General features: G+C 46.1%; 1 protein-coding gene across 1 annotated transcript; it reads right to left on the bottom strand.

The window, feature by feature from the left end:
* Positions 1-9,058: 9,058 nt before the first annotated feature.
* On the bottom strand, positions 9,059-10,774 carry EI90DRAFT_3022782 (uncharacterized protein; the record flags this gene model as incomplete). Its single annotated transcript, XM_039057812.1, has 9 exons — positions 9,059-9,158; positions 9,197-9,354; positions 9,419-9,727; positions 10,000-10,012; positions 10,083-10,108; positions 10,184-10,212; positions 10,242-10,263; positions 10,412-10,443; positions 10,672-10,774. 9 exons carry the CDS (start codon positions 10,772-10,774, stop codon positions 9,059-9,061), a joined length of 792 nt encoding a protein of 263 aa, XP_038908204.1.
* Positions 10,775-13,855: the final 3,081 nt, after the last annotated feature.

Below are 13,855 nucleotides of genomic sequence, written 5' to 3' on the forward strand. Positions count from 1 at the left end.
TCCGGAATATTGGCAAAGGTAATTAAATGGAATGAGCTAACCAATACAATGGGTATAAGCGGAGGTGGGGTCAAAGTCCGAGGTCGGAGCTAAGACCGGAGGTTCCGGAGACGAGACGTGAACAGGATACCGGAGCGGAGGTCCGGAGTCGGGAGCATAGGTTTTGTGTACTCGTCTGGAAGGTGTCGAGGTTGGGGTCGGACCCGGAATGTTCCGGAGTCGGACCGAAGGTGGTGTCCGAGCCGGAGGTGGGATAACCTCTTGGGAGTCGGCAAGGAGAAAGTGATGGAAGGGAAGTAGGGCTCCGGAAGTCGGAGTTCGGAGTTCCAGGAGCCCGGAGCGGAGGTTGGGATTGTATGGATATGACAGGATGGGGAAGTGTACTAGTGTTATTTATTGTAAATATAGTACCAATCCGAGTGTTTTGGCTAATTCTATTTTTATGGGTTAGTTTTAAAGTTCCTGGGAATTGACTTACAGATAAACCGAGCCCTGCGGAGCTGTTTCTTTATTGAAATTTCTTAATTTGTCTAGGTGTAATTCTGTGTAGCGTTGTTTTAATTTGGATTTAATCTTCTACTTGGTGAAGTTTCAAAGATTCTAATCAGTTAATGGATTTGGATTGTGTCTGGAGTGTCCCTTGAGTTTGTTCTATTTTTGTCTTATTTTATTGCTTGTTTTAACAGTAGCAAAATAACTGTTTTGTGTTTACACTTTGAAATCTGGAGTGTTAACCAGCTCTCCTGTTGAAATATCTACTTAATATTTCTCTCCTTTATTGCTGCCTTTTACTACAGTGGCAATCTTAACTGTATATCACTTTTTCGCACTGGAGTGACAACCAGAAATGCTTGAGAAAAATAATACTCTATTTTCTTACTTCTCTAAGGGGGGCGAAAAGTCGCAGAAAGGGTCTCCCTTTTATACTCCTTGGGTCGCCTTCCTTTTTCACGCTCTACCTTCTATTTACAGGATTTATTTACAGTGTATTTTTCTCAAACTGAATAAAAATGAAATTTTCATGCTATAGTTCTACTGCGCTTTTGCTGCGCTGAACTGCGGTTCTACTGCGGTCAGACTGCGCCTAGAATTCTTATTTTCCTCCCTCGCCTAAGCTATTTTAATGGTTAATTGGAACTTGGCTGCGCTGCATTTGCCGCAGTTACCTATTTCAAATTCCCTATATATACCATTAAATTTGCTATGACTCGATGATTCTGAATTCAAACTTCGCATTACTATGCATACGGCTGTGCTGAGACCTTCAGCTGATTTATTCCATTTTTATTTAGTGACATTTAGTTAAAATGAGACTGAAATGGTAAATGAGTGAAGTATTCAGGTTTAAAACTGAAAGAAAAAGTTGCTAGTAATCAAGAATTACTCAAACGAATGTGTTATAGCTCTCCACCTCATTAGAATATCGTTCCCTAAAATTCCCGCCATGGTCCGTCGTAGTTTAGTGGTTTTCGTGAATTTCGTTCATATTCCCTGATTCCCTTTTGTATTATCACATCCTAATCCTCCATATGTATTGTTCGTTGTTATAGTAGGTCGTCCTTGAAGATTTCATATTTTTATGTATTTTATTTAGGACTCTGGACCTCTTGAAGCTGTTTTCCCGCGCGTTTTCAGGTTTCTAACTTCATGTCCTTATATCTCATTCATTTCTGGATGTTTTCTCACGTTCTTGGTATCATAAATTTTCATTTATTCCCACCTTTCCAATGGTACTAAGGTTGTGTCCTATTTCCTGGTATTCGTTGAGTTAGCAAAAGTTCGTGCGCACATTCGGTAATCACGTGCGTCATTCCCATAGTCGTTCGTATGCGGGCGCCGTTTCCGTTTAATTGTTCGGGATTTATGATATGCGTGGGTGTTGATTTCTTTCATATGGGCTTCTGTGATTTATTTCAGATTTTTCCCTCATGATTTAAGGTTGTTTTGCACTTTCCGTGCTTTGTTTTGACCGGGCTCTTCCTTATTTGGACGGAAATTGGTCTTCGCGATCTGCCGAAGTGCGGATCTCGGTTCCGACGGCTGGTTCCCTGCGCATCGCCACCCTCACGTGTCATTACACATGATGCGGATTTCTATATTCCCGTCATGGGTATAACTTCACAACGGCTGGACTGTTTGGGCTGAAAATTTGCATAACTATAGTTCCCCATTTTTAATAATTTCCGTGTAAATTTCGTTGTATGTTTTAATTATGGATCCTATGCAAACATCGTCTTTTCCCTAAGCTCGGACTTTTGATGTCACTATTCCCGTTATTGGATATCTCATTAACGCATGATCCTTTTATTATGAAAATTTGGGAGGATTAAGATTGGATCCCTTCCTTTCTAATGGGCTATCAAGCTTGTCTCGGTCGTTACTGGTTAATCTTCGCGCTTCCCTTTTAGGCATTGTCCTCGTTTTGCAGGAGTTTTAGTCATATCTCCATCGTTTATAGGTAGTTTCCCCTGTAATTACTCTCATTGGTTCCGTTTGGAGGACATCTACATTTCCTATTGTAAACACGACTCTGACTTTTGCATTAGTTCCTGAGGAATCTTCGTTCCGTGGTACTTCCATCCTTGGCTACGTGTTCGGACGTGGGAAAGTAGTTTCCATGGAGGTTCTCTGATTATTTTTATAGTCAAATCTTGGTCGATTGTCCTAATTCTTGGTTTAATATTTGCTATAAATTCCCCCGAGAATTCCGTCTCGTTGATAGTAAGTTTGAAGTATTTTTGCTATTTTTCTTTCTTTCAATTTATCGTGTATAGTCATAATAATTCGTAAAAATTCGTAAAATTCGTTAAAATTCAGGTCCTTCTATTTTCTCATATCTACTTGTCGTATGAGGTTTTTGTGATTTATCTGGCATATTTCCATAATGGGTTTCCATAGTGTGGCCGTTATTTCTCCTACAACGTAGGTTTATTTTCTTTCTCTTTACACACATCCGCTGTACGCTTCGGCCTCCGTGCCTTCTCTTCTGCGTCTGCGGTATGCTTTGGCTTCTCAGCCACCACCTCTTGCGTCCGCTGCACGCTGTTGCTCTACAGTCTTTTATCTCTCTTGCGTCCATGCACGCTGGAGTTTATTTCCTTTTTCTATGACTCTGACATATATTTCTAACTAATTCTCTTATTAGTTTTGGTTAGGGTGGTTGGTTGGCGTTGAATATTCGGTCTTGCATTGGATAAGGCAGTTAGCCTTGGTTACCCTTTGCGAGTTGGATCCTGGATGTTTACGGTGTCTTTCTCTTTTCGGCTCATGCCTTGTTTTTGTAACTTCACTTCTTCTCTTTTGTTGGCGCTTCTCTGCTGCTACTCTCACTTGTCTTCGTTGTTACCCTCCACCTGCCCCATCGCCTCCTTTTTTGGGGGGGGTTTTTTGTATCTACCGGCTCGCTTCAAATCAAGAGGCTTCGACTTCCTGTCGGGGCCGTCACCACGCTATCCGTTACACCTTCGCCCATGCACAAGACGGAACAAAGGGAAACAACCAAAGACAAACGCAAGCAGATACTGATAATACACGCAAATTCGGAAAAACAATTCGCAAGACAAAAGCTCAAGATCGTTCTAATGGTGGCGAAAGGGGTTGGGGTTGGGAGAGACAAAACTAGTCAGACTATAGCAGCGGATATGAGCGGGTTAAGATGATAGCGGCAGCCAGGGAAGTGGGAGAGGCAGCAGCGGCAGTTCACGAGTGAGTTTTGATGAGCGGCAGCAAGTTGGTGTTTGACTCACCACGAGAGATGCGAGGAGATTCAGCCGATAAGGAGAGGAAAGGGGGCATCATGGAAGCCCTTTTTATAAACATGGCCTGAATTATCGTAAGCATTCTCGTGATGAGTGAAATTCAGTACGTACCTCTACTGGTATAATCTGCTTCACGCATCCGCGCCAGAAAACCCAGCGTACAACTGAGGCACGGTTCCTGGGTCCATCAAATGGTCAGGTTTGCGCAGCGACTCGTGAAAGATAGGGCAGCAAAGGGGTGAGTGCGGTGCTGAGACAGGCGCAGCGGGGTCCGATTGAGCAAGAGAGGTTGCAGCATCAGCTGGGCTGATTCTGGTCATTGACCCATGATTAATCTCGTGAAATGAGGTCATTACTGCGTTTTTCAGAGAATCTGTCCGATGAAAAGTGAATGGGGTATGACCCCATTCGTGAGAAATCAACCAAGAAATGACTGAATTTCTGGAATTTCCACTTCTCAATACAATTCGATTTATATTTCAATATTATTGATATAGTAATTAGCGCTGCACAGCCATTCCACATTCCTTGTTGGATGGCAGCTACATCGATGAAGATCCAGCAACCTAGCTTTCAATTCCTGTCCTCACGTTGGCCATGATAAAACTAACGTCTGGCCATCTTTTCCGTGGTTGGTTTTGATGCATCTCATGTCTAAACACAATTGCCATCACGAGAGTTGTTCGAGAACAGTGGTGGCTGGCAGCTATCCATGTCTCATTGGCTCATTGCATAACAAGTCAGGGCTCTGAACAACTAGGATCTGCATGTGAGTACAACAATCAGTTGGCGCTAGTGCTCAATCTATCAACCCGGTCATATCGAGCTTACCACCTTCATGAAGTACAACAAATATTAGAGATCTACCATGATGTCTCTGTTGGCCAATCGACTATCTAGCGAGGCCCGAAGGTCTCAACGGGTTCACAGCTGGAATGGTTGTGCAGCGCTAATTACTATATTGAAATATAATTCGGACTGTATTGAAAGGTGGAAATTCCAGAAATTTGGTCATTTCTTGGTTGATTTCTCACGAATGGGGTCATACCCCATTCATTTTTCATCGGACAGATTCTCTGAAAAACGCAGTAAACAACAATCAAATTTTGGGGATTTTTTATTTTCAATACAGTTAGGATTGTATTGTAATATAGTACGTTAGCGCTGCACTGCCATTCTAAGCTGCCATGCTTGAGCACTTTTAGGACAGAAAATAACATCATTATTCTAACAATCATCTGAGCCAAATGGTTAAGTCAGCCAGGGGTTCGGATAGAACAGATGAAGTCGTTGGATGTGGCTGTTGTGTATGCTCGCTCTTGAATATTCCTTCGACGCTGAGAGCGGGGATATAGAGTACCTGAGAAAGAGACATTGGGATTGAAAAATAGATCCAGAGCATGTTACATACTTAGTGCCTTGGACAAAGAAGTCCCAACAACATGCTATTGGAATTATGAACTAGTCGCAAATTAGCGCTCAGTTCCAAAGATGTGAACTATTGTTATTAATCATTACCTAGTCGCGAATTAGCGCTAGGAAATATACACAACATTAGACAATATTCCAAGTGATGAAAAGGGAGTCTCACCTCAGTTCCAAAGATGTGAACTGAGGAGAGAGGAAAGAGAAAAATCGCGCAAGGTGGCTTTTAAGTCATCCTCGACTGCGTTCATCAACATGGATGCCAAAAGTAGAAGCATCGGGCAATCCTTCATGGAAATGCCCATGCGCAAGATGTATAGTCCGACGGACTCAATGGATGGTCCACAGTGTACCAAGAAAAACAAGGATTTCAACACATGCTTGGTGTCAGGGACCGACCCGGGGTCGAGAGCACCCGGGTGTATCGCCCGAGGCTGAGGGTCCGGTAGGTATGACGCGGGCGCGCATAACAACGGGCCCGAAGCAGACAAGGGTCCCTGGCCACTGAGACTAAAGTGGGAAATGTGTTATTGTTATTATCAGGGGAAGTGTAAGCTACTTGCCTAAAGTGGGAAATGTGAGAAGAAGGTTGCTTCTCAGTTCCCACTTAGGCTGTGTTTATATACATGTGGTTGAAGGCCACGTGGGAAGCGCCACGTCATCCAAGCACACAGCCACCTCCATCCGGGTACCTCCGTAAGAGGTCCTAGGAGCGTCTGGTATGCGGGGGGTCGTCCGGTGTGTCCGGGTTCGGGCGCATTACACTGCAGCCGGGTCAATGGTACATTGATACAAAGGAAGTCGTCTGTGTGATAAGAAAGGAATAAAGAGGAGAGAGAATAGAAAAGAAGGGGAAGAAGAAAGGCAAGGGAAAAGAGGGGGAGGTCGGGAGGAGCGGATGGTGGGGCACCAGGTTAGGTGGGGCCGGGTCAGGCGGGTGTGCCCTGACACTTGGGTACCAGGTGGTGCCCCAGCCATGCAAGTGCGAAGAAGTGTTGTGGTTGCAACCAGTTTCAACAACAAAAACAAGCTGATCCACTTGATAATGCTGACCCATATACTGCCTAAATGCGGCACATAGTTCTTCATTCGGGTTCAAAAGCCGGCTTTTGCTCGTAAGGAACAAACTCTTCAGAATGTTGACCTTTTTATACGTGAAACCTCGCTGCTTCAGGCTGGTCCAGATTGTACTCTGGAAGACAGAGATGCGGTGCCATGTCTCTTTGTAGTTCGTGGATGCACGGGTCTGCCTCAAGCTCAAGGTGACCTACTTGGGAGATTCAGCGAAATCAACTGATGGCTGTGATTTATCCTGCTCACATCCAGATCCCAGTTGTTAAATTTTTGAGCACCCCCGCAGTTTCCAGCTTTCTCAAAGGGGATTCCTTGACTATGAGCTAAGATGACACAGTAAACCATGCGCTTACTGAGTTGGGCAGCCCTTTGGTAGAGGATTTGGGACATTAGGGTGATAAGGCGCTTCACCTCTGGAGTAGTACGTTTGGTAATGCGTTGATGCATGGAGGTCCAGAGCCAAACAGTGTGTTTATGCGGTTCATCAGTGCTGCAGTCGTCATCAATGATTACCAATGGGGAATGCAGAATGGCAGTGCAGCGCTAACATACTATATTGCAATACAATCCTAACTGTATTGAAAATAAAAGGTCCCCGAAATTTGCTCATTTTTGGGCCTGATTTCTGACAAACATACTGTACTGGCATGACCAACAACCGGTCACGCATCACGCTGACCCTGCTGGTCGGCATTTTTTCACGCAGGCCTGCCAGCCCAATGTCCGGCATTGAGTAGAATCCAGTGGCTGTGCAAGCTTTCAATTCAAAATTTCCAACCACATCGTTAAAAGCGTGTCTGTCTCCAGATTTCTCGCCTGTTTAAGCCGCTTACCCCATCCCAACTCACCACTACCAACTTCAGACCCAACTACCACAGTGAATTCTCCAATGGATTGTCAGCATCAACTGAAGGCCACCATTCACGTCGGCAAGGGTTCCGGTGTCGAGATGTTCATAAACCTCCTCCAACATCACCTCCACATCATCCTCTATGGCTTCTGAGAATTGTCCTTCATGTACTACCGTAGTAGAGTTAGGATGAATCTCACTGTCACCAGTAGGATGCTTGCATATTGAGAACAGCCTGTAGCAACCAATGAGAAATATAGGGGTGTTGTTGTATGTGATAGTTTCCTCAGCACAAGCCACGGGCAGAAAATTTTCCATGAGAATTTCCATTTCAAAATTCAAATATTATCAAATTCTCTTGGATATAAGACAGAAAACCTGTTGTCCGAGGGGTTGTGTCACGCAGTTCTGGCCTCGGCCTGTTGGCTGTCACGCATCACTCAAGCTTGCCGGTCGGATGTCCGGTGTCACGCTCCAAACTGGACGATGCGTGACCGGTTGTTGGTCAGTATTGATACCCCATTCACTTGGAAATTGACAAATTCCCGCTACTCTGTAGCGGGTCTTGAATGCTTAAACTGAATGCCCGTGCAAGAGGTCCTCTATTATTGCGAATTCCCTTGCTATCCAGGGTCCTTATCTTGATTTGTAAGCCAAGTTCCATATCCTCGTTTTAAAAGCTCGCCCTTCATGCCATGCTCCATGCTTCACTACCCATTTTCGCTTTCACAGCCTTATCCAACGTTTCCCTAATGTTTGTCACCAATGTTGTCATCACCCATTACACGGTCATTTGCGGTTGCGGAAAATGACTCAGTGCTACTCAGTGCCACAAGGTTTTGAGCTGTAAGACAGATGAACTTATGTGAGCCTCCTGTTCTTTCACGCAAACTTGTGCTAGTAGGATTTACAGACGGATTAATGCACAGATGTTATGTTTGCTGGGCCCTGATGTTACGCACCTGGGTGGTGACTGTCTACCTAAGTCCACAAGCAAAGCCTAGTACCCTACCTGTCGGTGTAGGTCCCAATCTGGGAGGACCATAGCCTTCGAACACAGGCCACATCTTGGCCAGAATGCGAACCTTTAAACAATCCTCATGAAAAAAGCATCTTGTTGCACATTCAAACCCACCTCGCGTTAAACCAATCAGGGCCCGGCCCTGAACGGACTCACTCATGCAGTCGCTATGGACAGCTCACTGTGCAACTTAACACTCAATTTTGATGCATTGCAACCCGCATCCTGAATGCCACTCTTGTTGTTTCAAATCAAGCTAGGACTTTGGGAGTTGTCTTGCCGGGTGAGTAACATCAGCGCCCAGCGAACATAACATCCGTGCATTAATCCGTCTGTAAATCCTACTAGCACAAGTTTGCGCGAAAGAACAGGAGGCTCACATAAGTTCATCTGTCTTACAGCTCAAAACCTTGTGGCACTGAGTAGCACTGAGTCATTTTCCGCAACCGCAAATGACCATGTAATGGGTGATGACAACATTGGCGACAAACATTAGGGAAACGTTGGATAAGGCTGTGAAAGCGAATTTGATCACCACAGCATATGCTGGTAGAGCAGATACCAATGTACCACAGGCCCACAGCACACAGTGACACAAGTTTAGCTATTCGATCCTTAGACAATGGTTCATTCCCACTTCTACGGATGTTCACATGTGGGTGGCCCACTGCTGAAAGAGAAGAAAGACTGGGGGATTTGGCAGGGGGATTTGGGACAGCACTGTAAATCACAATGTTAAATTCAACCTTGCCTCCATGGCCGTCAGATAAGAGAACCGATAAGAGTAGTGGGTAATGCCGCTACAGGTGGCATCCATCAGTTATTCCCTCAAAAACGCAGTAATATTCTTATTTCACATGACTAATCATGACGGTAACTAGCACTGAATGGTGCCGCATGGTCCTGCGTTTTTGCAGCGCTGATGGGACTTTACTGGTCCTCGTGTTTCAATGTCTTCACGTGTCTTTCAACATGCATTTTCCCTTCTCCCCACTCCCTCAGCGCTGCCTTTGCATTTGCTCCATCGGGACTGGTAAGTCCTCGGTTGCAACGGGGCCGGAAACTTACATGTGCGCTTCAGACAAGCCGTCTGCATTGAAGTTTCCCTCAACCTTTTGTTGCGCTGTGCATCCTAGTGAGTTCACCTCACCCGTGCATACTCCTTGTGGAGTCTTACTGCGGCACTTGTGCTGCCTCAGTTCAGCAGCTAGCGTTTGCTCTTTCGTCTGTTGGAGGACCTTGTCCTCTATTATTGCCAATTCTAGATAACCCGGGGTCCTCCCAACTCACTAACCAATTTCTCTTATACCGCACCACTCTCATGCCGTTTACTCTGCCTTCCCCCCTGCTCTTTGCACTATCGTCCCACTGTGCTGCTTCTCTCATGCTTTCCGGACCGCCGCTACCTTCCAGTTCCTCCACCGTTTGTGTCGCATATTCGTGATCGCCTACTTGCGCATATTCTGTTTGGCGACTGTTACCAAATTCCCATCGGGCCTGCCCCTTTCCCTGCATGCGTCCATCTTTGCATCCGATATTGTCGCCATTCTCTCCCTGTTCCACCCCCCAACCCACCCCACGTTCTCCTTGGACACCATCCTTCATTCAAGTCGTGGCCAGAGAGGAAAAGAGAAAAGAAAATAAAGAAAAATGGAATGGCACTTCCACCCGGAGCCTTTGAACACCTCGAGGGATGTGCTCTCATCCCCTTGAACCGAGGCGTCGGGACCTCCAGGGAGCATCGGAAGTGTAGGGGAATAAAGGAAAGGGAAATTGAAAAAGAACAAAATGGAGCAAACACTGCGGGAATGATGGAGAATGAGTGTGTCTTATAAATGACTGATGAATCTATGGAAATCAAAGGTGCGCACCAAAATGGCCTTTCTGAAGCCCAATCCGAGGGAAGGAGTCATCGATCAGAAAACCAGCCTCGTGAAGTGGAGAGGGAACCCACGTGTCCTGTCCCATATCCAGCCACTCCTAAGAAAAAAATAATCAAACGACATTCCACACTCCCCAGAGGGAGAAACCAATAAGGAGGCCATCAAAACTCACCAGTCTTAGCTCGGTTCCCCAGCCAAAATCTTACCGCCCAGCAAAAATATTAACTCACCCGGCACATCCCCATGCAAAGCCTGATGGATGTCGATGACAGGGATGCAATGAATTCATTGATACCAACAAAGGTGTCCGATCGAGACATGCAATCACAAACTAAGCAACAAATTAAGAAGTTGAGTCACTGACCGTTGACAAAATCACCAAACTTGGTTCCAATCACACCTCCATTAGCTCACTGGAGGGCCGAACGACCACTGTTGATGAACAGAAAGATTAGGAATGAAAGTTTGAGTGAACGCAAAAGCAAGACCAGGCGAACTTGACAGGCTTACAGATACCACCTCATCGCAATGCAAGGATTATCCTACTGGCATCCACCATTATCGTAAGGAACCTCTGCTAATCCAAAGGGAAAATGTTCTCATTAGTACATCCTCATCCTTAAAACGAGGTTGGAGGAAGAAAAAAATAATCCCACTCACGCAAACATGCCATCATCATCAACACCTGGATTGTCACCAGCATTGAACCATCTCCCATCCCAAAACTACCACCAGCGTACCACGTATTCATCCTGATGTCCATTGCGTGTACAATAAGCATCTACTCGGTCGTGAACGCCATTCATTTCCTTACAACATTGTCTATGATACAGACCTTTTGCCTAAAGTAATATGAGATTGCTAGCGAAGCGGGGCAACTCAGTCTCAAGCAAATAATGCGAAAGAGAACTAGAATATATTACCTAGCGAAGCGGGGCAACTAGAGGTAATATACATTATATAAGTATAGGTTGAAATAAAGGAATGATTGTTGCTAACCTCAGTCTCAAGCAAATAATGCGAAAGAGAACTGAGGGAAAAAGTGATTCAAAGAGCGGTAATTCCCATGTAGTTTGGGAGCGGGATAGTCCGAAATGAATACAAAAGAACGAATAAATAGATGTGGCTGGCCGGGCGAGTTCCTCGCTCGGCCGTGGGAATGTGGCTGTACGAAAACTCGCACGGCCGCGCTAGCGCGCTGTTTTCCAACATTGCCATCATAGCCGTTCATCACGATCACATTGGATGTTATGGGGATGGGGAAAATTCCCCATTCCTCGATCCGTTCTTATAGTGGGATGACAAGGGTCATGTCTAGTCTGTACCATAACGGGATATGTAATCGATGAGTGATCCCAGTCTTGCCTGGGAGCGGACGATCGAATTCCCATCGATTGCGATTGGTGATGTAGTGAGCTATTAAGGGATTGATGGTAGGTAGTCGGAGATGCCAGGATGGACGGGTCAGCCACGGGTACTTGGCGCTCCTCAATGGAGCGTACCGTGTGTGAGGATGTGACTTGTGAGATGGGTGAGAACTTCGTATAGTTGCCATCAGGTACTTGGCGTTCGCAGTGCAAACATACCGGTAGCGGGTTGATATCATAAGCGTGCAATGAGGACTGACTAATAGGGCCTTCGGTGACTTGGCATTCCCAAAGGGAACGTACTGTTGGTGGGGGAACATGATGACTGATGAAGGAGGGAACAGATGGTGGATGGGCGGCGACTTGGCGTTCGCGTAGCGAACGTGCCGGCATCACGGGAAAGTGGGCCTCAGAGTGTTCACGATCTCCATGATCGTGATGTGACATCGTAAGTCGAGTACTAGGGGGAGAGCGGAGTGACGAGGACCCATAGGGTACAGGTTCCATAGGACGATACACATGTCGAGAGTCTTCGACTCGCGACCTCGAGTTCTCACGGCGAGGGCCGTTAGAGGACTCGATATAACCAGACTTATAAGACATATTTTGAGAGTTGTACAATCACACAGTTCAGTTGAGTCACAGGGAGGGTTGTTACAGAAGATGGTACACGAGACAGTTGTAGAGCAGTTGTTAGTTAGCGGGAACCGCCTTCAGCGGTTTCCGTACAAGACACGTGACTATCTACAAATGGTAAGGTCGCGGGAAATCCTGCGAAACACACCAAAACCCCAATGGGGAAAGCTTTGCATGAGGGGGGGGAAAGGGGTAGAACGGGTAAGGAGGATAGGGTATCAGGATAGAGGACGGAAGGGAGAAAAAGGGGAGGCACGATAGAGAGAAGAAGTCTTTGACCATGTGACGGATATGGTCGTTGGTGACTCCGTATCCGTAACATTGGATGTGAATAGGAGCAGGCGACAGAGAGAAAAAGATTGTCAGTTAGGTCGTCAAGACAAAGAATGAGTAATGAGGAACAAGGAACGGAGAAGTCGAGGAAGACATCCTCCCCTTTGTCATCGCGATGACCTCAACATGCGATAAACGAGCACCCTGCGGGAAGAACAATAGGACAGGGAAAAAAGGAACCTTGCAAGTTACTTGGCGAGCAAATAAACTACTCACCCACCCGGCCTGCCCAGGAACATCATCTCCGCCGATACACCACTATTCGAAGGAAACAACTCTCATGCCGAGTGCTATTTGTGAGACCAGAGAGGCATAGGACAGAGAGGAAAGAGAGCATCGAGGAAAGTGAGAAAGGCGTGGTGTAGAATCCGTTTGATGAGCTGTTGCAAAAGCGAGGCTGATGGGTGTGCAAGGCACAGGGTAATGTGAATGGAGATGGCATAAGCCAAAAAGCCAAGTGTTGGAGCAAGAGCACAAAGCTGGGGGAGTCAATTGTAGATAGTCGACAATATCATCACGAATAAAGCGTTAGCATTACCAGCAAACATAATGGAGGTAGCAACGCAATTGTCCATGGAAAACAATAGAACAAACAACCTGCGATATTTTTTCACCATGTCACTGAATGGGCATCCCTAAGAGAATGATCGTATTGGAAGGCCATTGGGTGAAAGGGAAAGAGCACTCACTTCATATGTCATTCAAACCACAATGGCCGAGGTGTGTCCCAGAGGCTGATCCACAGCAGAGTTGACTGTCGACTAAGCCTGTCTTGCGGGAGCATGAGTCAAGGCGTGAAAAAAAGAGGAAGACACAGGGTTTGCAAGGTCCCATATCTTTCCCCCAGGGCTCGGGTCCATGGCCCCTCCCCCCTTTCACCACCAACACAACCTCACCGTGAAGAAAATAAAAATTCTCATCGAATTATCCCCCATATATTTCAAAATCCGGGAAATGCCATATATTTATATGTCTACCCTGCGCCGCTTACTGCTTCAGCATGCTGGTCACTGCTCCCCAGCGCTGCCTCTGCAATGTTATGGTTATGACTCCTTCCTTGAAGGACATCTCTGTTTCTGAATTTCCGTCTTGACTCCCCCCCCCAGGTGAGTGCTGATCTTCATCGTCCCTAACTGTGGTTTGTGACTCACAGTGACCAGGTCACTACCGATTTTTCGCGCATTCAAAGGCCGTAAAGGCATGGTATTAGACTACATTTGAGGGGATACATGAAACCGTCCTCATCTGAAGGGGCGGGTTTCTTGGGAAGTGGACCTCCGTTCCGGCTGCGGCGCAATCATGGGTATCGGCGGCACATACCACGACACTTGAAGCAAGAATAAGGGTGTACCTTTGGTTCAAGAAGTTGCACTCCCAGTCACATCTTTGCTTGTATGAGTATCACGCTGATCGTTGTTGGAAACACTGATGCAGAGACGACCTATGCCAGTGGAGCTGAAATTAATATGTCTAAGGAAAGAGTACATATCTAGATCAACTCTGCTCAC

This window comes from Cantharellus anzutake (genome assembly GCF_015039405.1).
Source record: "Cantharellus anzutake strain C23 chromosome Unknown EI90scaffold_174, whole genome shotgun sequence".
Taxonomy (NCBI): Eukaryota; Fungi; Basidiomycota; class Agaricomycetes; order Cantharellales; family Hydnaceae; genus Cantharellus; species Cantharellus anzutake.